The sequence below is a fragment of the Amphiprion ocellaris genome, chromosome 9 (assembly GCF_022539595.1).
Source record: "Amphiprion ocellaris isolate individual 3 ecotype Okinawa chromosome 9, ASM2253959v1, whole genome shotgun sequence".
Lineage (NCBI taxonomy): Eukaryota > Metazoa > Chordata > Actinopteri > Pomacentridae > Amphiprion > Amphiprion ocellaris.
Window position 1 is genome coordinate 26716361 of NC_072774.1, and position 19261 is coordinate 26735621.

The window sequence follows — 19261 nt, forward strand, 5'->3', positions numbered from 1 at the left end:
AATAAAGCAGTGGATCTTCTCTCTGCATTCTTGGGCTTTTTTTTTTTTTTTTTTTTTTTTTTTTACTACTTTGTCAATAAAACATTTCCTGGAAGTGATAGTAATGGATTGACTAAGACTTAGAGCATTCATCTGACCATTACCTGTACTGACCAGTGGTTGAACCCATCTTGGCTGTTCAACCATACCTAATTGACATGGGTTTGATTTTACATATTCAAGACACTAAAGTCACTTTAACCATTAAAAGTCTTAATTCTATTAATAATTTAGGGTTATGAATGTATTATTTAGAGATCGACCGGGATTTTCCTGGGCTGATTATTTGTGATCATGAAAGACAGATGTCCGATATTTGGAACTGGTATACATTAAATGTAATGTTTTAACAGCACGTGACACCAGGAACCTGTCATTCATAACTCAGCTTCTTCATTAATGATGGTGACTATAACTGAATATGTAAAATAGAAATATAAGTGATTAAATTAGGACACTCTCCTCTGTTTATGTGGACTGAGAGAGATTGATCAGTTTGTCTCCTGCTGTTTCGTCTGTAGTTCTTCTCTATTTTCTTAGTCTCTCACTGTTCGGTCAGTTTTACTGCCCATTTAGCTATTGTGAGAGAAGCTAATTTCCTGGCTTGTGTTTCTTGTTTACTTTTTGCTGCTTGAGAGACATTTCTGAGACCACAGAGTGATGACAGACATAGAGAGGAGGCTGCATCAGACCTGAAGTAGAGCATTAAATTTATCAGTAATTGGTCAATAAAAATACTGTTCCCGAAAATTGTAAAAATGCCAAATATCGGCCGCCAATGATCGGCCTAATCCTACTTTATATCTTTGTTATGTTGTAACATGGCACAAATAAAACTAATCCTGCTTTTTATTTCAATTCCAACTACTCAAAATGTACCTGCTCATGCTGTTAATGTTTTACTGTTTCATCAAGGCTAAACTTTGCGTGGGAAATGCCCTGATTTGGGTGTAATGTGTAAACAAAAGAAAGTTCATGATCAGAACACATCATTTATGCAGTCTTGTGTGTAGTACTACTCACCATAGATGAGTACGACTGACTCTTCAATGGCGTGTTGGTAGCTGAACTGAGAGTCAAGCAGCGCTCGGCTGACAAAGGAGCCATAGTAGGTGGATTGGTACCAGCCCACATGCAGATGGTCAATGTTGACGTGACGCAGAGAACGCATCATCTCCATCTGGTACTGGACTAGAAGCAGAGAGAGAGGTAGGAAAGAAACGTGAGAGAGGGAAAGTCAGAGAAGTGGGACAAAGAAAGAAAAAATAAATCAGAATGAACTTCACTGAAATTGGCTATTTTGTTTTTTTTTTTTTTTTTTTAGGTCTGAATATCTGGTCTCCATCTGGAAGTGGACATGGTGTACGAACAGAGGGAGGAAGGAAGGGACAGAGACGATGTGAGAAATATGGTGAAAAAAATGAACAAACAGGATGTGAAGGACAAATGTACTGAAACTGAGAAAAAACAAAGGCTTCATCTTCTGTTATCAAGTGGTTGTGGTTGAGATTTCTAAAACAAACATCAGCTGGGATCACCGGTCAGCCTTTCATCCCTTATGTCAGTAAATACATCCTGGTAAGGAGAAAAGGGCAAGATGGATACAAAGACAGGCTTCAGCTACTGGAGAGAGGCCGAGATACATTACGGAGAGAGACATTTCATTACGGCAGACACATCCTAAGGATGCGCAGTCAGAAATACAAACAACCTGCCTTGCTGGCTGTAAGTAACAACCGAAGCAAGCAAGCAAAACGGTATTTCTATGCAGCTAGCTGGAGGAGGTTGATAAATCAGGTTGTGATTGGGCAGCTGTGGCCCCCTAGACCCCAGTCTGTAGAGCACATCTCTCTCCTGCTGGGGCTGTTAACAAGAACAAACTGGAGAGATGGAAGAAAGGGAGGGGGGAGCACAGAGCGAAGATGGAAAGGTGTAGGACACCGGACAGATAGGTGGAAAATCTTAAAGGGAAGGAAAGGAAGAGGAATGAGAGGGGATGCATAAAAGGGCGAAAAAGGCAGAGAAGAAAGCAAGAAATAACTTCCAACAAAATATACCAACATGGAATTTGGTCATTTGCGGGAATCAAAAAGGCCCCGAGCTACGGTTTGGTAATGAGTACAATCAGTGAATGCAATACTTTCTGAATTAGTTGCATTAACTGAACCCATCTTTAAACAAACCTTCTACCAACACAAGCGATTCTTGCTGCACACACACAGAAAATAAATGGAAAAGGTCTGCTCACAATTAAACTTGTAAGTCCTGCCGGAGTGCAACATGAGGAGAGGAGCAGGGCTGAGGGAGCCACTTCCATCACTATCACAATACCATCGCACTGAATTTCAGCAACATCTGGATTGGAGCCCTGGATGGGGACAGGCAGGCACAGAAGGCCCATTCACAGCCTGTCCTGATGGGATGGACTGGATGTAACAATCTTCCCTTTTAATCTAGCCTTTTTTACTTCATGATTGACATGGTCAGTGAGACAAAGGCCAGAGGAATAAATGGAGAGTGGAATACGGGGGGAGGAGGGTGAGTAAGTGGGAGAGGAAGTGGGGAAGATGTGGTACATGAGGGGGAAGAGAGAGATTGCAAACTGTGCAGCAATTCTGGGCCAAACCACAGGAAGAAAAGGTGTCAGGTGGCGTCTAGCACTGTGTGTGCCTCTTAGCTGTGAATGTTGTGCCTCATTTCCACACAGCTGTGTCTGTATGTCAACTGGAAGTCCATGCATTCCCATGGAGACCTCTGAGATCTCTGATGTGTTTGTGAAACTCCTCTTTCCATTTTTTTCAGTGCAGAATTTGCCTCAAGCATGTTGAAAAATGTGAACTTTTGCAGAGGATTTCAGGGAGACCACACTGTGAGCCTGGAAATTGGAAAATCCATCAGCTAGAAGGTTAACAAGTCATTTAGTTACTTGACTATGTTGACAGTCAAATGGTGCAAATGTATCACTACAAAGAAAGTTAGTAGTGCAATACATGTTAGCTGTGTAACATACAAAGAATATGCCTTGTGCAAACATCTTTTAACAAATTTCAAAGCACCGGCTCACACACTTATTTGTCATCATGAAATATTGCCTGTTTATGCCACAGTAACACATTCCTTAAAACACTACAGCAAAAACCAGATAAAACTAGTCTCTTGCCCATGTATTTGTATCCATCTGTAAAGATATGCATTTGTTTGTGCTGAACGTCCAGAGGGAAGAGTCCATATATGCTACAGAAGTGCAAACACCAAAGCAAGTTGTGCTGACAGGACACCCAAAGGAGATGTGTGGGTAATATTGTACCTCATTGAGACAAAATTGCTGGTAGGGGAGGCAGGGGAGAAAAGATTCAATTCTGTAATTTTGACTCTGTAGTGACAAATGAAAAGTAGGTGTGAAAACATGGAGTGGGAGAGTGAGGTAACAAAAGAAGCAAAAGACAGAGCATGAGGAAGGCAGAGAGTAGGAGTGACAGACTGAGAGTAAGTCTGTTGGAGAGTGGCTCAGCCCAGGGGCAGGCTAGCAGTAGACTTCAAGATACACAGAGCTCAATGGAGAGGGAAGGCAGCCTGCCACCTAACTACTGTATCTGTCTCTGCACTCCTATGCCTATCAGTATGGGTACTTACCTCTCTGGCACCACTGATGCGTATACCTGCCCCAACACCCTATTAGCAGGGAAATTGTGCACAAAGTGATCTGTCTCTGAAGCAAAAGCTGAAGGCTAGAGGATTGACAACAGAGGCAGGAAAACCAATCAGCCGTCTCTACTACTTCATCCAAACGGCAACTCTCTTCCCAGTCGTTTAAAACCTTCACGTATGTTTACAAAATCTAGATATGCGGTGTGAAAACAGCTGGTTTAGTCACATTTCATAAAATTACAGTTATCGCTTATTTGATAGTTGCATTCTAAAAGTATGCTATTCCACAATATCGAAACGTAGTCTACAATGTTGAAGAAGCATACTATTTTATTGGACAGATGCTGTATATTTTTAGTGATGAATGACTGAAATTTAAAATAATGATATATAATTAAATGTAATTACAAACTAATCATTTCATTGTAAGGATATGTTCGCTATTAATCCTCTAAACAGCAAAAAGATCAAATAAATGCAGGCAACAGCATGCGATGAAGCCAATTCATGCTGTGAAAAGTGCAAAAAGTAAAGTTCAGAACCATCCACAGGAGTCCTGTCATGTTTGTTTGTGTTTGATATATTGCCACCGTCTGTGTAGCAAACAAACACACCCGTTTTGTGGCATCAACAGAGTCACATTCATGTCCACAGTCTACTTTGGTTCTGCAAACTAGGATGTGGAAACCTTTTTCTATTAACCTGCTATGTGTTGATCTGTTAACCTACAACTCATTAAAGAAAACGTTAAGTCACTGATATTTTCTTCGTCTGATGTTACCGTTAAATTGAAAATGAAAAGCCGTGTCCAAATTCTTCTGAGTGTCCTTGACATGCATTTACAGCTCAGTTCTTTTCAACCGCTGACCAGAATTGAGAAACTCAGCTGCCAAAAGACACCGATCTGGAGAAGGTTAAGAAAAAATATTTCTCAAGTGCTGAGAATTTCAAAAGCACACAGGAGATTTCAAATAAATTTAAAGAACATTGGTATCGACAGCGTTTTCCTAGAGTCTGTAGGTCAGCTGAGCAGCTAAGAGTTCCCCAATGGTCACGAGTCCACGAGGCTCTCCCACAGCAAGAGAGTGTTGGCAGAAATTAAGGATCATTACACAGGAATGGCTACATGTAACACATTTAAATTTCAGAGGGAAACAGATAATAAAGCCAAAAGGTTGTGCTCATGACTGAGGTTCTTCTGAAATGAAAATATTTGTGTTTGGATCATTCTTTATTGAACTTTTTAAATACTATTTTGCAATTTTTGTGGAGGATTTGTGCTAGTCAAAGTTCTCTGCCAAAGTAGGCAGAGAAACCACACAGTACAGTTTCTAGTAACTATTAGGCTTGAGATTCCTTTGTATTTCTTGCATTTTTATAATTAACATAAATATATTGCTGCAAATGAGAAAAAATTAAAACTTTGAATATTTTTAGAGTACAATATCGCTTTCAAACAACATGGCGAGAAGTTTTTGTAGTTTGAATTAAATAGTGTAATGGCATTAAATGACACCGTGCAAGGCGATGCAAATTGGCTCAAACATAGAAGAGCACTCTACAGTCCTTCTATCACTTTACATTCAAGTCTGCTCTGACTCTACACCGACTGACTTGCGTTCTACCCATCTGGATGACACTCAGCTTCTACAAGAAACTCAAGCAGACAGGCAGACTTACAAACAAACGGCTCCACGCTGCAGTCAGGTCAGAGAGAAACAGACACATGCAGACAACCAACTGACTTTCAGCCTGATCGCTAAACTGAGATTCAGATGGCTGAGTGAGAGAACAGGCCAGTGGCGGGCCGGCCAGTCCATCCACCACAGATCTAATACAAAGAGTAGAGCCTTGTAAATGCCACCGGATCACTACCTTGTTTGCTCGTAAACCATGAATTATAGCTGTGGGGACAAAAATAGCTAAATAAACTGTGTGACCATCACAGGTGTGTAAACCTCGCAATATATTGAAGTATTAAAGCCTCTAGAGATCGCACAATCTGTAGAGTTAAAAACGTAGGTGTAAAAAAAGACAATTATTTTTATAGCCTTATAATCTCTTACTGGTAACAACAACATTTTCAAATCTTTTTATAGATAAGAATCTCTAAAAAGAAAATATTACAACAAAGACAAAAAAACACATTAGAAGCTGTAGTAACAAATGCAGTTTTCACTCTAATGGCCAATTACTTTTCTAAAATGTAGTTTTTTTTGATGACGCATTGAGGGACTTATTGCTTCATTGGTAAGAATGAGCCATAAGAGATATGATCATGAAAACAGTTAAAGTGACCTTTAGGGAATAAAGATTAATTTATAACATGGAGAACATTTCAGTCTTCCTCTATAATGAAATGTAGGGAAAAAAAGTGAAGGTAAGACTGTGTTCTGGTTAAGGTGATTTAAATGGTGATATGTGAATAAATTGCATATTTCAATGCTTCAGCTGAGGTGGAGGCGACCTTATGTAAAGCATTTAACTCACAGATCACAGACGGCTGAATAAATCCAAGAAAGGCAGAGTGCTGATAAACATATCAGTGTACATGCTGGCATGAATTAATAATTTTGTAGAATACAGACAACAATACACCGTTGATGTGTGCCTTCAGCAGCCACCTCTTGTTTCAGGAGGTTCCTGATATGGTAAAATTACAATTCCTTTGTGTGGGTCGTGCCCAGGAACAAAAATATAGGTCTCACCATGACAGGCGAGTTGAGACACCCTTTATAGACAGAAACAGGACTTCCTGCTCCCCTCTGTTGCATTACCAGGGCAGCTGGTAATATTCTGTGGACATAACGGCAGCATTAGCCTGTGAACAGCCAATTTAACAATATCATCAAGGCGCGGAGGTGGGAGCGTGCGCCACCATTTGCTATTCCTCACTCATTTCTGCTGCCCCGCCGCCTCTCCTATCAATCAATCTGGGTCCCGAGGCCAGACGGGGAATGAGTCTGCCCATTCCCTTAGTGCCGTTGATTTTGTGTGTGTGTGTGACAGGAAAAAGAGCGGCGACGGCGTGCGTACATACGACAGAGACAAAGTGAATGTGTGTTTAAAGGAGTATGTGTGTTCAGTAAGGGAAACAGAAAATGGAGAAAGAAGCCAGACGTGATGCAGTGTGAGTGCATGATGTGTAGAGGGGAAAGAAAGTGTTCTATGTGTGAGAAGGTGTGCGTGCTTAAATATGTGGAAAGCACAATGGGAGAAAAAAATACAGATGTGTGGAGCCTACGAATGGCATGTAGTGCACGCTGTACATCTAAAGTGAGAGTATGTATGGAGGGGGAGTGGAGGTATTTATCAGCTGGCAGCAAAACCACTCACCTTGGGCAGAAATGGTCAGAGTCATAATCAACGAGACACTGGCCAGTGTGTGTGTGTCTGCCATGAACCAGACAGATAGTCCATACTCTAATACTCAATGACACGAGGTGAACTGCGTTGGACCTCGCATGCTGCTGCAGGCCACAACATCTCGGTGCGGCCCGGCGAGATGTGTGCGAGCATGTACGTGTCTACGAATGTGAGGGAGCACATATCCGTGTGTCACAACCCATTCTAATCACCACCTTGACAGGCTGATGGGGCCTTGCCTGGAAAGTCTGCTGTGGTTTAACGCGCATTCACTTGCACACGCCTAATTTTGTATCCACCGACGTCAAGCTGAGCAGACGAGTAACAAAATAAAACGGTGTCAAATGTCGGAAACTTGCAGAGCTACAAGTCCTTTACTCTTCCTTCCCTCTGCTACTTCCAGAATATGGTGAAAAGAAAATGAGAGCAGTTTAAAAGAAGGCCGTATAACCTCTATCCAAAATAATTTAATTACATTTTGGTGAGAGAAATCTCTTGCAAAGTTGCAATAGAGTTAAAAAGATGAGTTTTACATGTACCACTGATCAAGGAAACTTTAATAGAGCTGGTGGCTAAAAAAAAAATCTTCAAAGCTTGGTTTCAATTAAAAAATAAAGCTGAAGAAGTGGTGCTCAGCACAGTCAGAGGCAAGAATTTCTTACCTTATTTAACCTACATATAAAACATGTTTTTACTTTGTGTTGACCCGTCAATATCATCTTAAAAAATCAACACTGAACACAAAAGGAGGCATTTTGGATAATTGATAGGACTGCTAGTTTTGCTGGCTGCCCTAAATGACTAAATTCCTTTTCCTCACTGCTGGCACTCAGTGGTGAAAGCCAACCACGCTCATCTTGGCATTTCATGAATACTTCAGAGCCAAGAGAAAAACAAAACACAACAAATGTTTAGGCGCATTGCAATTTAAAGACACCTTATTCTCCCAGAGTTTTTCTGAGTGGAGAACGCTGTAGTTCCACAGCTGCCCCATTTTTTTGTCTTACCCTGAGGACTCAGCACACAACCCTAATTTAATGAGTCCACACTGTTGACCCATTCACTCAACACAGCTAACAACCCTCTTTTCTCTGCACTCCATTCTGACAATCATTTACTTCACAGCATAGACTCCAAGCTACTTTGCGAGGCGAAAACAGAGCGGTTCTTAAAAACCTAACTGACGAAGCATTGCAGAAATTCATCTGGCTTTAATCTACCCCAAATGCAACTAAACAAAACCTCTCTACCCTTTAACCTTGCTTCTCCAGCAACAGCAACAGTTGATTTTATTGCACATTTCTCCTCCTCTGAATCGATTACAAATCACTGGTGATCTGTTGAGTCACAAACTTCTGAGCACCCAGTGTTTCATAAATACCTGTGCAATTTTGGATCAATATAATTCATTTTTTAAGGGACGGGTCTGTCATTATTAAATGAACTGTATTCAGGGTACAGCCTGGAAATTATGTCTCCTCAATAAATAGAAAGGAAAAAAATTGACATCGTTATTCCCAAGAACACTTTGACATTATCAAATGCACTGTACTGTCTGTCCCCTGCCCCCATGAGGTGGAACTCTGACAAAATCCACAATGTTATCTATTCATTCCCACCCACACTGCCCACATGTGACAGAGATTAAGCATGATAATGGCAAAATCAACAGTATCCCAAAATACTGTTTCCTCTGTGAGCAGCCACCAAAGACACCAACTCTTCAACAAGTTGCCAGATCCTGTCTATAGTCACATTTGTTTGGCTTATTTTGTCCCGTTCGCACAATACAATATGCCAACTAGGCCTCAAGCTAACAAACATTGCCCCGGAGCGAGCTGAACTGCTACCTGCATATGCCTTGGATTGATTTATTTGTTTTGTTTCTTTGTCTCTCTCAAGTAAACAATCGTCGCTTGCAGCCAGCATGACACACACACACAGATTAACACATGCTTGCATACACATGAAGGTGCAGTGGGCTGTAAGAAAAGGCTAAGAAAGCAGCTGTCCTGATGGTGGCTCTCAGCCATGAAATAACTTATGCTAAAGAATTTTTGAAAAACCCAAAAAAGATTAAAAAAAACTAACCACATTCAGAAACAAATACTAAACCTTGTTCTCCCTCCTGAATCAACACCTGAACTGTATGTGTTGTGTCCCGTCTTAATAATCAAAAAAATGAGCTAAAAGAAATTGATCAAAGGTTGAAACGGACAGCTGTGAGTAAAGAGGGTACACTACAAACAGCAATTAAAAATAATAGCTAAAAGTAACAGAGAAACTGTTGAAATGCATCGCAAAGTAATGTGTACATAGTTGGAATATATTACTAGAGTAACTGATAAACGTTGGAATGAGTCAGACAAAAGTACTGGATAAATGCTGAGAAAGTAGCAACATAAAAGTAATGAGAAGTATTCTTAAAACAAAAAATGCCCAGAAGCAGCGATGTAGACACAGTACCTGCATGACAAGATTAATGAGGACGACCACTCAGCATCATTACGGTGAACATGAGAGACGGTAATAGATAGGTGAGGAGTGAAAGGAGGAGATGCTGAAGAAGAAAGGAGAAAGTGTGAAGGAGAGCGACCAGTCGACTGTCATCTAAGAACGCAGTTTGCTCAGTGAATACACTAAATGAAGCACACAACAGTCTGCTTTTGTGAGACAGATGTGGCACAACAAGTGAATGCTGACATGACATGACTATTGATCACCAACGATCACTGTGTGGGAAGGAGAGACGATGAGTCATAGACTGACCTTGCCTTTTAATTGTAAATAAATAATAGCAATTATTTAATTATACTTGAAATTTCTTTCAAGTAGTTGAAGGCATTTTTGCTGAGGGGACAGCTTATGGAAGTAAAAGTTTAAATTAAAGTAACTGTCAAAACAAGACACCACATTTCATTTTTAAATCATCGTTTCCAGGACGCTGACTCTGAGCAGTTTTTAATGGCGATGTCAACTAGGACAGGTGTAACCTGACAGGCCAATCAACATTCCTCAGCAGCATGGTGATATTCAGGCTTTCATTTAGTGGCACTTAACAATACAAATGAACATACTAACAGTACATTCAAAAATCACTGCTGTTAAGCTAATCATCGTGTAGCTAATTATCGATATTACCTTACTAGCATGCACAGCAAATGTATCACTGACCTCGGATCACTGCCTTCCGTTCTCATTCTGAAACTCCACTGTGTCATAGTGCACGTATCCCTGCAGTCAAACTGCATCTCGCATGATACTGTCAGACATTAAGTGCAGGCATTCTTTCCTTCTCTTTCTTTGAAGAGAAAAGAGGACAAACAGTTTCTTTCTACATATCGTCAAGGTCAGCTGGTGCTGATGTGAGAGAACAGATAGCTTATCCCTCTGTCATGGTATTTTGTCCGTCCATGCGTTCATCTGTCGGAAGAAGGGAGCAGTGATAAATGTGCAACTTGTCGGGAAGTAAATGGTGGTATCGAGTTGTGGTCTGGTCCGGGGTGTCAGGAGAGGCGCGAGGCTAATTTTCAGCAGCAAGGCTATAATGGGATGTACGTGCCTATTTGTGAGGGTGTCTGTGTGTTTGAGAGTGCACCCACCACGGTCCATGTTCCACCTGGCACAGTGGATTAGGTGCAATTAATCTTACTTAAGCAAGCCCTGTGGAGAGCTGCCTCCCTTACACGTGCATGTACATACAAACGCACACACAATGCCTCCAACAGGCACACAAACACACTCGGTGAGACACTAATGCCTAAGAGAGAGTGAGAGCATCGTGAGGCAGCTGCTTTGTGTGCATAACACACTGACGGGTTCACCGTATGCACATTTGACAGCGCCGCTTGTCACAGGGTTTTGTTTTTGTAGTAGGAATGGGGAGACAATGTGCGTGTCCGTGTGTCTTCTCACATCTTTGCATATTTTAGTTTATCTTTTTGAATGGGGGACAAAGGAAGAAGAATGGCACTTGATCTCCATGTCAATGTTTATTTAACAGCATGTATGCCAACAAGATGTAGGAAGTGAAGAGTGTGTATTTACAGTACGGAGGGCACCATATCTGTGCAATGTAAACTGTACAGGCTCTCATATTTTTTTTCTACAGGAAAGGCCGTGAAATGTGTTTTTGTAGATAACATTTAGATCAATAAGACATGCAAGCAGGGTTAGGGTTAGGCTGAAGGATTTTCAAAATTAATGATTAATCTTTAATTGATTATTTGCCTTAATTATTTGACCGATTAAAAATATATTACCTATAAGACAGAAGACAAAGACCAGGCATGTAAGAAATTGTATTGTAGATTAGCTGTAGCACCTGATTGCACCACCTGCTGGAGTCTCTACTTGTGTAACACCGTAGCAACCAGAGGGGTGGTCCATTATTCCCATGAGCATTATGGAGGTGTAGCTAGTGAAGTGTCACCATGAGTAAGTATCCTGTGATGCTTCATGGTTACGGGCCAGAGCTCTTGTCTTGTGGTTGAGATGCAACACACTACAACAGCGTCACTATTTGTTAGTGACTGCTTACCTACGCCAGCAGAATGGTCCATATCGTGTAATATAAGCTTTTGAGCTTAAGTCGTGACCACATTCAAAACAGTTTCACTGGGATATGGTGTATGTTACCACTTAATCAGTTCCTAATTGACAAAGCTGGTATCTATTGGTTGGGAAAATTTTAAAAAGGTGCAACATTCAATATTTTGAAAATAAATACAAACAAAGTTACAAACAATTATCTGCTATGTAAAGATATGGTGGCATAATGGTGTCCTTCTGTGTGTTATATTCTATGTTATGGTGGGCAGGCAATCATATAAACAGACTGAGACTGTCTACCTATTGGAAAAGTAAAAGACCAGCCTTAAGCTGGTGCAATATAAATCGAAAGAAATTTTTAAAAAAATGTTTTATTCAACCAATTTATGTGCACAAGTTTTATATCAGCTCAGCGTGAGTCTCTGCTGTCTGAAGCTCTCCTTTATCTCGTCCGATCTCTGTATGTCTGTTTCCACACAGAGGTTTGCTCCAGTCAAATGGACCATAGAAACAGACACAATCAAGAGAAGTACAGACCGTTAAGTAAAAATAATGTTTCACAAGTTGTCAAAAAACTCGCTACAGTCATTCAGTGTATTTTACAACAGTAGCATAGGATTATGGTTGTGGCTGGTTTCTTTACAGTCGTCTCTCAGGTACACAGCCTTGCTGGCTTTTAATGAAAGTAAAAAGAGGAGTCCTTTAAAGGAGAACCTTTAAAAAATGTCCTTCTTTTTTAATTATTCTTGTTAAACCCTGCATGTCACCTCTTAAAATACTATCTGCAGCCCCACCCTCAACATTTTTCTTATCCAAAGCCCATGTGGCTTCACCTGTGTAAAAAAAAAAAAAAAAAAAAAAAAGTCTACCAGTATCAGACTCGCCTGAGTAAACACAGGTTCATCTGTGATTAACACAGTCCAAAAGAAAAGCAAAGGGGGAGAAAGTATTTCCGATATTCAGGTCTCTTGGACAATGTTTAGGTGACTGTCAACTGAACTGAAGCATCTCCAAGGCTTATGATGAACCAGAAATGGTTGATTTTTTTTTTTTGCTGTTAAATGTGTTTAAGTGGTTTCAAAAGGAAAGGAAAGATAAAGTAAACTCCTGCTACAGCAATCATCTAGTGGTCTCTCACAGTGGCACAGAGCAATTTCCTCATTTCTCTATTTTGATCACTGTTAGTCATGAAAATCATTTTCAGAGTTCCTCTTTTTGCAATGCTCTTCCATTTACCCATCATTGCCATTTTTCTTCTTCCATCTTGTGCCATCTTTTACCCATTAGTCTGCACCATCATCTCCCTCACGTCTGTTTACTTTTGCTGTCCATCTTCTCCCATTTCTTCCTTTTTGTGCCACAAATCTCAATCTTTTGCTTGGTTGCTCTCAGTTACTCTCATAACTTTCCTCTCCTCACTCCATCCCTCCAGCTCAATGCTTCTTCCCCCTTGCTCTTGCCACACTCAGCCCTTTCCCCCCCTCACATTTCTCTCATCCTTCTCTCCTCCTTACCTTTCAACCTTCCCCTACTCCCTACAGCCCACCTGGATTAGTGGCAGTCTGCAGTAATGCATTCTGACCCCCCTCCACACACAGACACACACAAAATTTAATGTGGGGCAGAATCATGATGAGACAAAGGAGCGGATGAATAAAACAGTGGAACTGATGGCGATGGTGACGGTACCCGAGGGACTCACACTCTTGATTTATAACGCCAGGTGAGCATTCAAAAGCAGATACAGGCCCGGCTCGCTGCTAACAGCAGCTCTACAGTACAGTGAAAGAGAGGAAGAGCACAGATAGAGATCAGGAGGTAGGAATATTGAGAGACTGGGGACAACTGGGAAAGACAATGAGTGACAATTATTTTAAAGTATAGTTTGAGAAAAGGCTAAGGTGCCCCCCAAAATCCTAATGCAGAACAGTCTACATGTTATATTTAATGTTTATATATTTCCCTTAAAAGGGAGGCTGTCAAGTGATTCCTAATTAGCCTCACTGAGGGAGAGCAAGAAAAAAGGGAGGAAATCAATTTCCCATTTGGGACAGGTAGAGCGATCTATTGAAAAGCTAACCCCGAGGCAGACCTTATCAGAATGGGAACAAACCAACTTTCACACAACAGAGCACACATGTCTCTGTGAAAACTGAAAAGTGTATTTACAGCAAAGAGAGGAGAGATCATGGCAGCGGCGTTTTTAATCCCCCTGACTTCAATTAACCCACTGTGAACATATCTGCCACTGATGACAATTAAAGCTCAGAAAACCAAGGGCTAACCTCGCGGACCCTACTGCAAGAAAATGCTGATGTAACTAGCCTTAATTAGTTCTATTTGTGTTTTTATTTTCTTTTGCTTTGCCGTAGTTTCAGAAGATTGTTTTTTTTCTTTTGTTTTTGAAAAAAAAAAAAAAACATCCAGCAGACCCTTTTCTTTCCTAATCATTTTTAGAAAAACATTCTGGCAAAGGAAAATCTACATGCAGGAAATTTCAAGTCTCAAACTGCACTGTTGCAATCTTAAATCCTTCAGAACTTAAATGCACCTTAATTATACTTTGAGAATATGACTAAGTTAGTGTTTCTAATCACTTTTCAGTTACCCTTTAGAGAGAATCAGAGTTTAAGAAACTCCTTTCTACGGGTGTGAATTAATCAAGCTATATAAGGTAGATCTACTTCAGGAAAAATCATTTACTTCATATCACTAATGAGCACCTCTGAACTACTCATGCAGTACAACTCCAGAGCTGAAGCATTGGCAGGAGTTAGCCAAATATAGTTTAGTGTAGCCTTGACTACATTTCAAATTTTAGTTTCTTTAATATTACTAAGAGTGATGTGGCTAACTTATAAATAATACAACCATCTGCTGCAGACCAAAGGGGCCATAAGGAAATGAAGGAAAAGGAGGGTAGAAAAAAGGAAAGGAGACTCCAATCATCCACCATTTCAAATGAAGGAGAATATTCAGTGGAAGTGTCAAGGACCATTGGATGGACAATGATGGATGGAGAAGAGCCAAAAGGATCTGAGGCAGATGCTGCAGCTTTCCTGCCAGCCACAGTCGATGCAGAGTAGAAGATTTCCATAAAACAAAACAGCAATCTCATCTACCAACTGCAGTGTTTTCCCTCTAACATGCTACTACGGCACTTAGGAGAAAACAAAGGGGAAACAGTTTAATTAACAAACCCTGAGCCAAATATTTATTTAGGATTATGCGTGCTCAAGATAGGTGGTGCATTATCCCCTTTGCAGACAGTGAAACAGCAGGGTGCAATCAACCAGGCTGGCCAATGTTTGCAAGCTAGCTAGTTAAGTTAGCTACTTAGCATGAAAGTCTATCCTGAATGTTGCTTTTGTGTTTTCTGACACAGGGAGATAATGACTGTTGCTTTCAAGAGCCGACAGAAGAGTGACAAAGTGAAATATGACTGTTTTCACTGCACTTTGTGGTAAATTACAGAATGTAAAGACCCCCTCCAGTGAAAATCAAGCTATCATGCCCATATGGTGTTTTTGTATGTTGGATAAGCAAATTAAGAAGTCAACAGCACGGCTGGAAGAGCTGAAATGAGTACTTTATAGATACACACATCTAAAGAAAGCAACAGCAACGAGCTAAAGCCATTTAAAGATAGGAAGGAATTAGTTTCATGGAAAGAATCTGTAACTTTGACAAACAGATGTTTTTAAAAGTTTCAATCAATGAAGTTGCAAATGGTTTACTGAATACATCAGTCAACAGAGGATGCACATCTCTGTTAGGCATAGGTAGTTCACTTCACTTAAAGCTGGAGTATGCAGGAAATCATGATTGATACCACTAAGCATAAACTGTATTTCGAAATTATAAAACCAAGATAATCGCACCTGCTTCCTTCAGTTCTCCATCCAAAATCACTTCTTTAAAACACATTGAGTGAGAGAGTGCATTGTTGGGAAGAAGAGCACATTAAAACATGTCATGTCTATAGTCTATAAACACATCAGCGACAGCATCAAATCTGCAGTTAACGTCAACATAGACAAGACAAACGACTTTTGCTCGCAACTTGGCTAAGTGCAGAAACTAGAGGAGGATGAAGACCACAAACAGCACTGAAAGATGCACAAAGACACAAAGGACAATATTTAGCTGTGCGAGACATTGTTGGTTTAGGTGGAGCTGTAAAATGTGGCTGCATTATCTGCTTGCTAGTTCCAGCTGTGTGTCCAAATCTGTCTCATGACTGCATGTTGATCGGCAGGTATGTAGTTAAATGGGCAGGTGAGTCATCCCATCATGTCATGCAGATGGAATGCAATGATTAGACTTTTTACAAGCCAGATTTTCTTCTTTTTCTTCTTATCAGAACACTTAAGGTATTAATTACTGTCAAAATTTTGAGATTTTCCACAAATAAAAAAAAATAGTTTAAATAGCAACAATAAAAGTGTCATTTTGTGACGTAGAATATTCTACCAGCCAGAGTGAAACATCAGGCTAAAGCAAGAACACAAAGACTCAACAGGTTGCTGGAAGTATAAACTGTATTTTGTTTTTTGTCACTTTCCCTCCTTGTTAGCAAATAAGTTAATAAATTACACAGAATTTGCAATATGCATTATGCTCATGTTTTTTTTGCGCTGCCGAGGTGGTGTTAGCAAAACAGATTATTTGTAATACACGATATTATAAATATTACATGTTTCAAAACAGTGTGTTCACTTATTCTGCTCCATCAGATTTCAGCTGGATAAAGATTTGCTATAAATGATGAAAATGCCATTTTCCCCCTTCCTAAAATTCACAACAAAACTAATCTGGGAGTCTGGGAGGTGTCAGTAAAGCAAATTTTGTGAACAGTGCAGAGCTCAGCTGCGACTTTGGTGTAGCAGCCTAAATGCCTGACTTCAATACACACAAAAGTAACGGCTGTTTAACGGTAAATCATTTTTTCTGAGCATTAAGAACCAAACAAAAGGCTATTTGCAGTCAGAATTAATCCAATTGGTCCAATAAAATTTGTAAAGTCTGGAAAAGCCCTATAGGTTTTATTTTAGCCATTTGTAAGCATGAGGACATAATTAGAAGTCTGATGTGAATCTCAGTGGCACATGGTTTCTGTATTTGGTCTGCAGCAATGTCTAGCTGTGTAGAATCGGCCAACATCTACATGAATGCCAGGATGCAACACTTCCCAGAAGAACATTACATTGCAATGAGATGATCAATGGCATTCACTTCATCTCTCAATGGTTTTAATGGCTTAAATGGCATATTCTGTGTTCTTTACAATTGTGTCTATAAACAAAGATTCATTTTGGAAACGTCAAAAAAAAAAATGAACATGGAGCTTTTAGAAGGACTTGCTCTGGTCCTTCAGTTCAGTTTCATGTTTTAGTCAGAGTAGCCAGATTTGCCTTACAGCGAGGCATTTTCTTTATCTTGCTACCCAATCATATTCACTTCAATCTGAAGGTGGCTAATTGGTTTGCTGAGTAATTTCAAACAGTGGCAGCAGGAGTGACATAAACAACAAATAACAAAGTGAAAATAGGGTGCCAATCAGCAAAATCAACCTTGTTAATGACTACAGGTTGTTAAGACAGCAAGAGTAACTTTCTGTGCTCATTTTAATTAGGTGTCTTGTTAGAACGGGAGTAGCTACACCCTTTTTATATATTGTCATGTCAAATGTCCAAATAAAATGCTTCTTGGCTAAGAAACGACCATCATGTGCTGTCTAACAGGTCTGTCCGCAAGAGCACATTTCTAATTACTGAATCGGGGCACTTTGCAAAGCAAGCACCCTTAAAAGTTGTTTGTTTTACTAGTCTGACAACTGTTCCTATTTTCTGCGCCAATGTGAAGCATGACGTGAAGCCAGACAGGAGGCCTGGCAGCGCCTACAACCTGTGTTGGGCAGAGACCTAGTAGTTTGGCATGGGGTGGCAGGACAGCCAGAAGGAAAGACTGGGCAGCTTAAAAGATACTTTAAGGGCAAACAAACCCACAAATAAACCATATGCACAGAATGTATAGCATGCACAGTACATTACATTACATTACATTGTGATACATATAATCCATGTCAACACACCAACAAAACCCAGAGTTGTGCCAACATTTCTAGAGCATTCTTTTTCTTCAGTCAAGATCCTATATTCCTATAATCCATGGACATAATTATTCCAAATACTCTATTTTCCTGGCAATTCAGTTCTTCCCAAAAAGACAACCAAAACTCATCGCTGGCAATTTAAGGACACAATTTTCAGAAAGTAAACTGCTCCATTTCTGGGACACAATTACCCCAAAAGGACATTTGTTGGGTGCTTTCATCATTTTGCTCCAGAACAGTACATTTCCTAATTAATCTTCCTATTGTTGTGACAAGAATAGAGGGGGGGTTTTTGAGGTGGAGAGGGCAGGTGGGAGAGAAAGAAGACGAAAGATAAAAGAAGGACGATATAAGACACTAAAAGGAAGGAAACAAAGTCTGTGATGCTGAGAAGGAGGAAATGAAATGGTAAGAAAGAAGGGTGGAGGCAGCACTTACCTGCAGTAAGTCCAAAAAAAGGAAGGGAAAGGGGGAGAGGTGGTGAAGGGTGAAGGGAGAGAAAGAGCAGTGTAATTTTGTTCTACCTTCAGGATACCTCCTCCTGCTGCTGCTGCCAAAGTGGGCTTAATATCAAACATACTCACCAAAAGTGGCACCAAGCAATGGTTAGTTTGATATAGCCTCTCCTTACGAGCCAAATACATTACCCCAACATTATTTACAAGCATGTGAATTGCGCTGAGCTGCAAATCATCAGTTGTTTCACCAACCGGTGTTAGCCATTTGTTGAGAGTTATGTGTGAGTGGTTTTTTTTTGGCAATTATACCACCGAGAATTCTTTAATGTTGGATATCTCTGCCTTTTGAGTTCAATTCAATACTCATTTACCAAAATGTTCATTAAATATGAATCACACGTATTGGTTTAACAGCAGCAGCATTTTAAATTTGACAAATTTTACTTTGCAAGAGCTAATTGATCAATATACGGACTATCCTGGTTAAAAACCTATTGAGTTGATCATCTGAATTATTGATATTAACTGAAAACAGTTCAGTTCATTCTGTTAGAGCTGCTGGGATTAAAGAAAGACATCTACTTGTGGCTGTGCGGCAGTGTTACAGAGTAAACTTCTCTTACTTAGCAATCACTAGCACAGCGCAACCAAACCCAACAACAGCCTGGTTTTATTTTGGCCCATCGTCAAATTACTCACAGAATTACTTTTAATTAGCAAGAGCTGATACAATCTGCCACCGGCAACATTTGTCATTTAAAACTGTGAAAATCATGATCGGCGTCGGGGAAAATGAGAAAATCGCTTCCTGAATATTGTCTACACTGATCTTTACTAACGTGAAAGAGAGAGGAGAAATGACGCTTTTGGTAAGCTAATCGGCTTAGCAAGTTTTGCTAACCCCAGTGTCGGAACACAGTCAATCACCAGCATGCCCAAGTAATCGATCACATTCACACACTGCAAGTTTCACCCTCACACGCAATGAAATGCTCACAGCGAAGAACTCGGTTGTCATGAAAAGAGCAGAGAGCAACAGGCTGAGGTGGACAACACACAGTAGACAGTAAAGAAAGGATTGGAT

General features: G+C 40.2%; 1 protein-coding gene across 2 annotated transcripts in view; it reads right to left on the reverse strand.

Annotated features, from left to right (window-relative positions):
- LOC111589160 (eukaryotic translation initiation factor 3 subunit H) overlaps positions 1-19261 on the reverse strand; it is a 59014-nt gene that overhangs the window by 23925 nt on the left and 15828 nt on the right. For both annotated transcript variants that reach the window (XM_023299912.3, XM_055013948.1), the window contains exon 3: positions 1063-1230. In XM_023299912.3, the coding sequence (XP_023155680.1) occupies positions 1063-1230 (168 nt within the window). The remainder of the gene's footprint in view (positions 1-1062; positions 1231-19261) is intronic.